The 10,623-nt window shown below is 56.3% G+C and overlaps 5 protein-coding genes across 5 annotated transcripts in view; 1 reads left to right on the top strand and 4 right to left on the bottom strand.

Annotated features, from left to right (window-relative positions):
* Positions 1 to 1,385, bottom strand: part of GUITHDRAFT_92567 (hypothetical protein) — a 2,163-nt gene extending 778 nt beyond the window's left edge. The window contains exons 1-4 of the mRNA XM_005838907.1: positions 1,331 to 1,385; positions 988 to 1,047; positions 251 to 927; positions 143 to 206 (exon numbers count right to left, since the gene is read on the bottom strand). Of these exons, the coding sequence (XP_005838964.1) occupies positions 143 to 206; positions 251 to 927; positions 988 to 1,047; positions 1,331 to 1,381 (852 nt within the window). The 5' untranslated portion in view covers positions 1,382 to 1,385. The remainder of the gene's footprint in view (positions 1 to 142; positions 207 to 250; positions 928 to 987; positions 1,048 to 1,330) is intronic.
* Positions 1,386 to 2,545: 1,160 nt separating this feature from the next.
* Positions 2,546 to 2,773, bottom strand: GUITHDRAFT_102597 (hypothetical protein; the record flags this gene model as incomplete). The annotated part of the gene is made up of 1 exon (XM_005838906.1): positions 2,546 to 2,773. The coding sequence occupies one exon, from the start codon at positions 2,771 to 2,773 to the stop codon at positions 2,546 to 2,548; it is 228 nt and encodes a 75-aa protein (XP_005838963.1).
* Positions 2,774 to 3,877: 1,104 nt separating this feature from the next.
* GUITHDRAFT_102596 (hypothetical protein) lies at positions 3,878 to 4,177 on the bottom strand (the record flags this gene model as incomplete). The annotated part of the gene is made up of 1 exon (XM_005838905.1): positions 3,878 to 4,177. One exon carries the CDS (start codon positions 4,175 to 4,177, stop codon positions 3,878 to 3,880), a length of 300 nt encoding a protein of 99 aa, XP_005838962.1.
* Positions 4,178 to 5,970: 1,793 nt separating this feature from the next.
* GUITHDRAFT_134291 (hypothetical protein) lies at positions 5,971 to 7,886 on the top strand (the record flags this gene model as incomplete). The annotated part of the gene is made up of 4 exons (XM_005838904.1): positions 5,971 to 7,226; positions 7,510 to 7,590; positions 7,641 to 7,739; positions 7,787 to 7,886. 4 exons carry the CDS (start codon positions 5,971 to 5,973, stop codon positions 7,884 to 7,886), a joined length of 1,536 nt encoding a protein of 511 aa, XP_005838961.1.
* Positions 7,887 to 8,299: 413 nt separating this feature from the next.
* GUITHDRAFT_134290 (hypothetical protein) lies at positions 8,300 to 10,337 on the bottom strand (the record flags this gene model as incomplete). Its single annotated transcript, XM_005838903.1, has 11 exons — positions 8,300 to 8,503; positions 8,547 to 8,625; positions 8,836 to 8,915; positions 9,094 to 9,161; positions 9,208 to 9,294; positions 9,465 to 9,537; positions 9,687 to 9,742; positions 9,788 to 9,981; positions 10,027 to 10,080; positions 10,105 to 10,190; positions 10,251 to 10,337. The coding sequence occupies 11 exons, from the start codon at positions 10,335 to 10,337 to the stop codon at positions 8,300 to 8,302; spliced, it is 1,068 nt and encodes a 355-aa protein (XP_005838960.1).
* Between the last annotated feature and the right edge of the window lie 286 nt (positions 10,338 to 10,623).

Genomic DNA, 10,623 nt, shown 5'->3' with positions numbered 1-10,623 from the left:
AGGAGGATTGAGCAGGAGCAGGAGCAGGAGCAGGAGCAGGAGGAGCAGGAGGAGCAGGAGGAGCAGGAGGAGGAGCAGGAGGAGGAGCAGGAGGAGGAGGAGGAAAAGGAGGAGGAGGAGGAGGAGGAGGAATCAATTTCACCTCCAGGAACTCGGACGCATTAGTTCGCGTCATATTGAAGAGCTGCAGCGCAGAGATTTCAAACCTGCCGCATCGTCAGGATGAGGAGCAACGGTCATCGTCGCCAACCCGTCCTCTATGATCCCATCCAGAATGGCTCCTGCGTGCCCGTTCTTGACGGCATGAGGCTTGATCACAGCCAGAGTGCAGTTGTTGAAGCGAGCAGTGGAAGGGAATCGGGAGGGAGAGCCGAAGAAAAACCCCAGCTCTCGATCAGCAGACGCCGTCGAGTCTGATCCATGGCAGGCATTGCGCGTCCCGTCAGTCCCGAAGAGAGCTCGGAGAGAACTCGGGGCTTCCTTCTGAGCCGTGAAGGTGTTGGTGGGTCCGATGAGCTTCCGCCACTTCTGGATGGCCCCATCCGCCACCAGCTCCATCGCGACGATGGGGCCGGAGGACATAAACTCAGTCAGCGCCGGGTAGAAGGGCTTCCCCTCGTGCTCCGCGTAGAACTCCATGGCATCCCGCCTCGTCAGCTGAAGCGTGCGGAGCTGCGCGACACGAAAGCCGTCCTTGTAGATAGCGTCGACGATCTTGCCAACCTTGAGGAAGGCGTCAGGCTTGATGAGCCCCAGCGTCCTCTCGCTCTTCTTCTCTATGGCGCTCTTCGTGAACTCGTCGCCATAGTCGACTATGTTCAACTCCCGCGAGTAGACGCTGACAGTCCCGCCAACATAGAGGTCCTCAAAGGTGATGGTCGGGAATTCACATCGCCTTAAAAACTTCCTCCGATTCTTCACGTCATCCTGGTGACAAGAACACGTCAGTCAACGAGGACGGGACAGCTTCCAGGGGTTCAGACTCACCATCTCGATCGTGCGGTCCACAGTGTAATAGAACAACATGTATTGCCGTAAAAGCTGCGCCTAAAGAAAAGTAGTTGACCGTAAACATCCAGCCACAGCGATCAGGGCAGGTAAGCAGTCGATCTCCCCTCTTGAACAGAGACATCTTCTTCCATCCCTTGCCCCCTTCTTCTCCTCGTTCATCGCGCTCTCACTCGCCTCCATCCTCTCTTCCCTCATCCTCTTCTTTCCCCCCCTTCGTCCTCTCCTCCATCCTCTCCCTTCTCCACCCTCACCCTCCTCTCTTTTCTTCTCCCTCCTCCTCTCCCTCCTCCTCTCCCTCCTCCTCACATCCCTCCCTTACCTGCGGGTCCAGCCATTCCACCAGGAACGCGTATCGCCCGTCTGCCGGCATCCCGCGCCAACTGAAACAGCAGAGCCCCTCGTCCCCACTATGCGCCAGCGGGCCGCCGCCCTCAGCCGGGCCGCCGGGCGGCCGCCCGCCACGGCAGCGGCAGGCCGGGCCCGCCGCCGCCGCTGAGGGTCAGGGCGGCTCCGGAAGCTGTCACCGTGGCTGCTACTCGCTGCGGCCGGTGCCACCACGGTGCCAACGTGACTCGGAGAGTCTGCTACGGTTCGGAGACGGTAACGCCGACCGCCGAGTCTGAACGTGTGACTCTGTGACTTCGGCGGACGGCGGACGGCCGCCGGGTCGGAGCGGCCGCGCGCGGCCCTTGCCGCGTGCGGGCCGGCGCGGACCGTCACGGTACGGTACGGTACTGACCGTCGCCGTAAGGCTCCCCCGGCGCCGGCGTGACCCGGCGACGGCGGCGTCCGACTGAGAGTCCGTCGGCGGCGATCGGACTCGCCGGACAATCCGACACTGTGACTGCCCGGCCCAGCGGCGGCACGGTCCGATGCAAGCCTTCCAACTTTCCGATTCCAAGTGGGTTTGAGTCGGCCCCGGATGAACGTCGGACGGCGTCGATCCGGTTCATCATCGAGTCGGATAATCACTGCTTGGACTCTCAACTTTCATACATCTCAATACCGTGCTGTAGTGCCGACCATACTGAACTGAGTCTCTATGTTCAATGTGACCGTTCCGATCACGTTGTCCTTCGGCAGGGCTTCCTGTCACATTGTGTTTCTACATTCTGTATTCAAGACTGATTTGTGTTCCTTTGTGTCCCGAGTCTTCTTACGCTCTCCAGTCTTCATTGTCCTTACTCAGTCTGAATCACAGTGACAGGTGCTGTACAGGGTTTACTCCCAGACCGTAGTAGCTAAGCCAGTACTTTATTGCAATGATGTTTATGTTACATATATTACAGGTACAAATGTACACGGAGGTTCTTTGTGGAATAGAGTGTCATCTATGATTGGAATTAGCACACATCTCGCGGCCCTTTCTTGTTCCATGCGTGTTCCCTGTCTGTATCATGACCAGACCAATTGTCATGGCATCATGTTGATTGGTCTATGTTTCGAAAATTGCTCCATCCGTTTTGCTGTACGTGTGTGATTTGACTGTGTTGCGAAAATCGTTCCATCTTATTTGCTGTTTGTGTGCAGACTGCTAGTGCATCATGAGATATTTGTCTGCAAACGCAGCTGCCTCCAGCTTCTCCCAGTCTTCCACGAACGATGTCTCCGGGAGAGCTTGCTGCAGAGCAGTGAAGTCGGAGATGAGGTTGGAAGGGCTGGAGACGGGGGAGACGGAGGGGCAGGAGCCATAGAAGGAGAGGAAGGCTTGGAGGCAAGAGGGATCTTGAGCCTTTGGCATCATCCCTATCCCGATGCACATTCGAAGATAAGATTCAGAGTCTCGAGCGGTACGAGCGGAGGTACACTCTGGTACCGAGGACTACAGGGTGTCGAGGTAAGGTGACCGCGCGAGGTTTCGATGATGCAGGGAAAGCTAAGAGACAAGAAGCAGGAAAGGGAAGATGAAGCTGAAGGGAACGTGGACCGAGGGCGAGGGGGACGAGAAGGATGGGGAGAGACGTGTTGAATCGAGGGAGGCAGAGGGGCGATATAAACTGGGAGTTGGATGACGTTCTGCTGACGAAAAATCGGAATCTTGAGATCACAACGTCTCGTTCAAACCGATGCGACGGGTCGCTGAGATTTCGACAAGGCCAAACATCTTAAAATGGCTTCTGTCAACTTTCAAATTTATGAGGATCATTGTCAATTTGACCGTCAATACTCATCGAATGTGCTACCTCACTTGGGGAATAAAACCATTACTGGTATGGGGTGGTTACCAGGGCAAATCAGAGAGTTTTAAGGGGGGTAGGGTGGACCTTTCGGTCGCGTCGCTTCAATAGACCCCATCTTCTTTTTAAAACGATATCGCGAATCGATCGATGTTAGAGAGATTAGTCATCTGAGACTGAACTAAACCACCACTAGCTATAGCCCCGTTCTTTACTCGTTACTCATGTTTGGAATTTACGGCGATTTTAATGGAGCGAGCGCCCATGAATGATTATCATGAATGCGTCAGGTTTGACTGGACTGGCCGATCCAACCTGACGGGGGCAAGTACTGTCCAAGCATGAGAAGCCTTGAGCGAGCTTGTGCACAACTTCGACAACGAAAGGGCAGTTTCACAGTGTTTTCAAACATTGCATCATCAGGAACGTGGAAGTTTGTAGTTGAGATTATGTTTGGAAAGCAAACTACTAAAACAAAAGCAAACAGGCAATTTCTCGTTTCAATAAATTATTTTTGCTAAAAGAATATGTTGTTCAAAATTAATAACCTCAGAAAAGTTCAGTTCCCGTTGGAAAGTATTCACAAATTTACATCTTGAGCAACACCATGCATGTGCTGTCACAAGTCGCAGAACGGTGGTACATCACATAGAATGCAGAGTGTTGAATTGCCAAAACCAGACTGTGCATTATTGTGTGATGCGGAATTCAGTTTCTTTCTTTCTCAGATCGATCATATTTGAGTGTTGAGTACAGCGCGCAATCGTGTCCCATGGGAAGTATTTGTCTGCAAACGCAGCTGCCTCCAGCTCCTCCCAGTCTTCCACGAACGATGTGTCCGGGAAAGCTTGCTGCAGAGCAGTGAAGTCGGAGATGAGGTTGGAAGGGCTGGAGACGGGGGAGACGGAGGGGCAGGAGCCATAGAAGGAGAGGAAGGCTTGGAGGCCAGAGGGATCTTGAGCCTTCGGCATGTTCTTGATTCCAACCATAGATGTGAGAACTAGTCAGGTTGGGAATAATCTAAGATGGTCAAATGATCTGAGGAGAGTGAGGAGAGTGGAATGGAAGGGCCCGAGGAGAAAGGAGGAGGATGGCGACGAGAAGAGGAGGTGAAATGGTGGCTTTGGAAGAGGGTCGCTTGCGATGGGGTGGCCATGCCCCATACAAGCAGCATACAAGCTTCATCATGAGCCGTAACTCTTCCGATCTCCGGTCTCCGTCTCCGAAAAGAACTCTTTTCGGTTCGCAAGCGATGCAGTGATCGCACCACCTTCAATCTCAAATCATTATCTCAGTCGCAGAAGCATCTGGAAGGTCGGCACTGATGGTCAGGTGTAAACCGAGGAGGCGCTACGAGCCATGGCGGCACTGCTGACAGTCAGACGTGTTGGTCAGCCTACTGCCTACAGAGATGATCACGAGACGCCGCTCAGTTATCATGACTTATTACGGTACACTTCTAGTCCACGGTCAGTGACCCATGATTATAATTGGTTTCAGTCGGAAAGTCGGAGGCTTACAGATATCTTGTCTGCCCTCGGGAGTCGGGCAGGTCCAAGTTAACTTCAGGCTGGCACTGCGTGGCGGCACGTGGCGGCTTCAGTTAACTTTTACAGCTCATGATGACCGTACGCCGCATGACACAAGGGGGCCTTGTCCTGCGCGCCGTTAAATGAAGGTATCAGTTAAGTTTGGGGGACTCGGTGACAGCAGTTGGCAGGATTAGGTTTGGTTCTCGCTGTCTTTTCTCTTCTCGCCGTTTGGCCTGTGCGACAGGGTCAAGCCTCCTCGACTCTCCTGATTGTCCTCGTACTGATTTTTAACTTAACTTTCGGAGTAAATCGGACACAAGCCATGACCGGCCCGGCCGACTCGCACGGTCGACTCCGAGGCTGAAGTCACCCAACGGCGTACCGGGTCACCGGGCCCCCGGGTCACGGCGGCACACGCGGCACTGCACTGCCGGGCACCGTGCGGCCCCGGCGGCACGGCGGCGCGGCGGACGGTCCGGTCCGACCGGACCTGCCTCAGTCGTAGTACCGTACGCCGGGTACTGATTTTGAACTTCCGACCAGCGGGGCCGGGGGCCGCGGCGTGACCGGGTGCCACTGAGAACTTGAAGCCGGGCCGGGCGGCCGCCCCCCGGCCCCCTCCGACGCCGGGGCCCCGGGCCGGGCGGCCGCCTCACGGCAGTGAGCCCGGCGGCCCTACTCACAGTGCGGTATTGGGCACTGCACTGAAGGCCGCGCTGACCGTACGGTACCGTACTCAGTGAGCCCCGGGCTCAGCAGGGGCAGGCCTGTGACGGTGTGCCACACTGGCTGGCACACTCAGCCGCCACTCACGGTCAGTGGCGCCGTGCAGTGGCCGCCGGGCCGCCGGGCGGCCCGAGTCGCCGAGTACGGAGTCCGCCGGAGTCCGCCGAGCGGGTAACTTCGCCGAAGTTCGGAAGGCTTCCCGGCTCCTCGGAACTCTGGCAGGCTCGGAGGGCCTGACCGCGGCCCGTGGCCCAGCGGCCCGGCCGGGGGCCCGGGGGGGCCGGGGCCGCCCGGCGGCCCGGGGCGACGGCTGACACTTGTTGAACCTGAGTTAGTGTTAGGGGACCCGGCGGCGCCGGGCCGGGCCGGCGGCGGCGCCCCAGTGAACGGCTGAGCGGCGGCGTACTCGTCATTGTCACTCAGGCGCGGCCCGGGCCGGCATACGCGGCAGCGGTCCTGCTTGTATTTCGACATCGCTGCCCTTTCGCTCCGGTTTGCTGGCAGCAACGGATAGCGCAGGGAGCATGGCGGGAGAGGACAAGAAGCGGCGGCTACTGCGGCAATGGTGGCTGCGAACCTTCGCTTCAGCTCCTCGCCAGGAGGAGAGCGAGCCTCTGCAGTGGAACGGAGATGCGGTCCTCCTGCTGTCTCGTGATCGAGACCTCCTGAGTGCGAGCGAGAAGGAAAGTTTGAGAGAGCGGAGGAGGGACCATCGATGGGAGGAGATGATGAGGGGAGAGAGCAGCGGGCAGAGGAGAAACTCCTTCCTGTCTGAAAGATCTCTGCTGGAGGATGACTGTCATGGTCGATCGGGAGAGTGGAAACTCAGATGCTCTCCGGATACATTCAGCTGTTTGAAACTGTCAGGCAAGCAGCAGGATCAGCAGAATCGATGCACGCGAAGTTTTGAGCTGCGAGCTGAATGCTCAAGGAAGAGCATGTTAAAGCGGATTAGATGTACAGAGAGATGGTCGCTAACGTACAACCCGACGTTCAATCAGACGGTTGGAGGAGAGAGAAAGCAGGAGAGGCGACAGATACGCCTCAATCGAAAGGAGAGGAGTAAAGGCGAGAATGCGAGGCCCATGGAGGATGATTTGAAGAGCAAGACGACCATGGTCGGACACGTGCATGCGATCGGGAGGACTAGATCTCAACTGCGGCTGAAAGAAAGCATGAACAGGAGACGAAGTGAGCAGACTGACACGAGCGAGGGGGTGGAGCGAATTTCGAGGATATCGTCAAACTCATCAGCGCACAAGTCAGACTCAGAGCCATCGAGACTGACGAATGAGCAAGAGAGAGAAGAGGCAGCAACAAAGATCGTCAGGTTCATTCAAAGCCAGAGACGCCGGGTTGCAGAGAGGGAGGAAAAGAGGAAAGAGCGCGAAGAGGATACCTCTCTCTCGCTGCTTCGATGGCAGGAGATAGACGAGCTGCTGGATCAGGAAGAGAGTCAGGCAGAGCTGGAGAAGATTGGCAAGAGAGTTCAGGACCTTGACCTCTTCTCCATGCACGAGAAACATGCGCATACAAACTTTCGGCGGCTTGCTCGCTTGTGTTTGGACGACTGGGAGCGTTTCATCCGGTCCGAGAACTCATACAAGAATGTTGAGAACATGGCGAAGGTGGCGCTGCAAGACTGGACCAAGGGAAACAGAGACAGTGCAGCAGACACGCTGGAACAGGCGAAGACTTGTCTTGAGCAGGCGGAGGAGCTGGCAAGTAACGTGCAGTTGAGCACACTAGGACGAGCTCTTGATAAGATCAACGAGATGAGGTACCAGCACGATTGTCTCATAACTACCTCCTCCCTCCTCCCTCCTCCCTCCTCCCTCCTCCCTCCTCCCTCCTCCCTCCCTCCCTTTCCCTCCTCTCCCTCTCTCCCTCTCTCTCCCTCTCTCCCTCTCTCCCTCTCTCCCTCTCTCCCTCTCTCCCTCTCTCCCTCTCTCCCTCTCTCCCTCTCTCCCTCCTCCCTCCTCCCTCTCTCCAATTTCCCTTCTCCTTCATCTCTGCACTTTGCCTGCCCTCCTGTCCTGATCTTCCCCCGACGCCTTTCACAGGCAGCAGTCCATAAAGAATCTCTCCGTGTACCTGGCGATGGAGGAGACCGACGACATCTCGCGGCAGTACGTGCGGTCGAGGTGAGGAGCAAGGAGAGCAGCTGGGCAAGGCATGCTCAACATGCTGGCAGGAGACGCAAGGCGTACGTGGGGCACAATCTCGCCAGCAGCGACATTCAGAGCCAGATCCTGCAGGAGCACCTCGTGAAGAAGAGCTGGCAGTCGCAAGGGTGAGGGAAGGAGGAGGAGGGCGTTGGTTCTCACCGCTGCACTGCAGGCAATCTACCCCGAACCTCCTTGCTCACAGGATGGAGGAGCGGCAGAGGGAGAAGCATTTTCGCATCTTCAATCAGAATGTGATGCTAAAGTCGAAGTGAAAGTAATCAAAACATGTTGATAGAGGGGAAAACGAGCTTGAGGGTGTAAAAGAGAAGGACAAAGACAATCGTGTCTACGACGAGACGATTCACAATCACCCTTGGAACTACTCCAAACACCTTGAGAGTTTCAACACGTGAGGGCTAAATTTGCAACGAGAGCAACAATACCTTGTCTTTGAGAGCAGCTCGAGTCGGAGTCCATGTCAGGGTCTACATAGATATCATTCTCCTCCTCCTCCTCCTCCTCCTCCTCCTCCTCCTCATCATCATCATCATCATCATCATCATCATCATCATCATCATCATCATCATCATCGGCGGCACCACCACTACCACCACTACCACCACTACCACCACCAGTGCTTCCTATGCCTCTTCTCCCATCCCCTCTGCTTTAGTTATCCTGCTTCTCAAAAGGTTTGACCAACACCAGCATCCTCCTCCTCCTGATCCTGACCCTGATTGACCATGCCTGACCTCCACCTCAGGCTCTCCCTCCTCCTCCTCCTCCTCTCGTCCTCCTCCTCCTCGTCCCTCCCCTCCTCCTCTTCTCGCACCTTGAACTTTCCGTTGTGGTTCTCAGACAGGCATCTCATTACTCCCTTCGCATGCCCCTGGAGCAGCCTCAGCATCTGACGTCACTCAGATCTCACGCACCTTCCCAACCACAGCGACGACCCGCTTACACCCGTTGACAGCCATGGAGGATTTCGCTGTCAGACTGAGGAAGATGTCTCTGAAGACGCTGATCAGTTGAGCCATCCTCCTCCCCCTCCCTCTTCTCCTTCTGCCTCCTCCTCTCGCCTCCTCCTTCTCCCTCCCTCTCTTCCTCTTGTCTCCTTCTCTCTCCCCTCTCCTCTCTTCTCCTCTCTAGTTCTGACTACTCCTGCCTCCTGCCTCCTCTCTCCCCTCTCCTCGCTTCTCCTCTCTCCTCCTCCTCCTCCACCTCTCCACTATCAGCGGTTCCAGCAGGGAGGGATAAGACTCTGCCAGCGACTTCTCCAACCCCTCAAGGATGTCCTTGTCCTACGGAAGTATCAGAGGAGACCAACAAGTAAGAAAGGAGGACGCGCCTTGAGCGCTGAGTCCGACAGAGCCTCTGAGCTCTCGGGGTCGAGTTTACCCACACCGCTGCCCAGCAGGCTGACCAGCTTATGGGAGGTGAGCGCGAGGGCGAGGAGGGGAGCGGGATGGAGGGAGCAACCTGGAATAGCTCTTGCTTCGAGAGCGATCTGAACGCTCGCTCAATGGTGATCTCGATCGGTCGATCACCTGTTCCTCACTGTCAGCAGGAGTTCCATCCCCGGCTGTCGGGGACCTAGGACGATCGTCGCTCCGACGTCCTCCGCAGCCTTCCTCGCCGCTCGAAAGTCTATCCCTGTCTCCTTGAGTGTCTGTTGAAGAACTTGACACGAGGCATCGTCAGTCGTGTTTCTTCATCATCCTCTCCCCCTCCTTCCCCTCCAGTTTCTTCTATCTTCCTCCCTCCTCGTTCTCTTCTCCCTCGCTCCCCCCTGTCCTCCTAATACATCAAGTACTGCTCCTGCTCCTCCTCCTCCTCCTCCTCCTCTTCACCTGGATTTCGTGCAAGCAGAACTCGCAGCAGCAGAGCCACAGGCCCACCGAGAGAGATCGATCGAGAAAGCGCCTTGCAAATATATGGTGACGGCAGGAACAAACAAGTTTCGGTCAGCGACATGTAGAGATTCATTTCAATCAGCAACATACACAGATGATGATGACAACTCATAGCAATCACGGAAGAAGTTCACGTCCTCGCCTCTCAACATTCTTCACCTTGATCGGGTCGTTCCCCCAGATACTCAGCGCGTTGCTCTTCTCCACGTCTCCTCCTATCAGCATCGTCAGCACCATCGACCTTGAGTCGCCGCTCCTACCGTCAGCGTACATGATCCCCGCACGGCTCCTGCACAGCTCCACAACCACGTTGTCAGGCCGAACTGCCCTGATCACACGGTCGACATCTTCGGCAGACTTCCTGGAGATGTGCGACGTGCCGACCACAAAGATCTCCTCCGGCTCCACATGCTGCTCGAACGTCTTGACCGAGTGCCCTGCCCCCTCGCTCCTCCTTGCACGTCCGGTCAGCCAGCAGCACGGTCATCTCTCAGGGTACCTGCTAGCGCCTCCTTGGGAGCTAGTGATCTCTTCCAGACTTGAACCGTGCCGTCTGCCAGCAAGTCGGAGATCTGACTGAGCGAAGGAGCCTCGGCATTTGTGCGGCTCTCGCACATGGACCAATGGCGACGTGATGGTGGAACAGGAAGAACATGCAGAGGGCTGCTCGTGAAAAGTGAGATGAACAGTTCTCGTCAAGGAGCATTCAGTTGGTTTTGAAACCAGGAGCAAGAGCAGGTAGGGCACAGGAGCAGAAATGCAGAGGAGCAGAGCAAAGGGGAATGGAATGGAAAGGTGGAGAGAGGACATGGAAGGATAAGAATGGAGGGGAGAGGGGAGAGGGAGGAAGGGAGAGTGGGTAAGAACTAGTCAAGGAAGGTGCGTCAAGGAGGTGGAATCATGTCAGAGCGTGCAAAGAGGGGGGATGGGGAGGAGGACAGAGGAGGAAGATGAGGAGGAGGAGAGCAAAGAGGAAATAGAGGAAGAGGAAGAGCAGGGATGAGAAACGGGGGGGGGGGGGGAGGGGTAGGAGGGTACAGGACGAGGAGGAGGGAGCGGAAGATAAGGATGAGGATGAGGATGAGGATGAGTAGTC

This window comes from Guillardia theta (assembly GCF_000315625.1).
Source record: "Guillardia theta CCMP2712 unplaced genomic scaffold GUITHscaffold_10, whole genome shotgun sequence".
NCBI classification, from domain to species: Eukaryota; class Cryptophyceae; order Pyrenomonadales; family Geminigeraceae; genus Guillardia; species Guillardia theta.
Note: the sequence above shows the minus strand (reverse complement) of the source record. Positions and strands in the feature narration are given on the sequence as shown.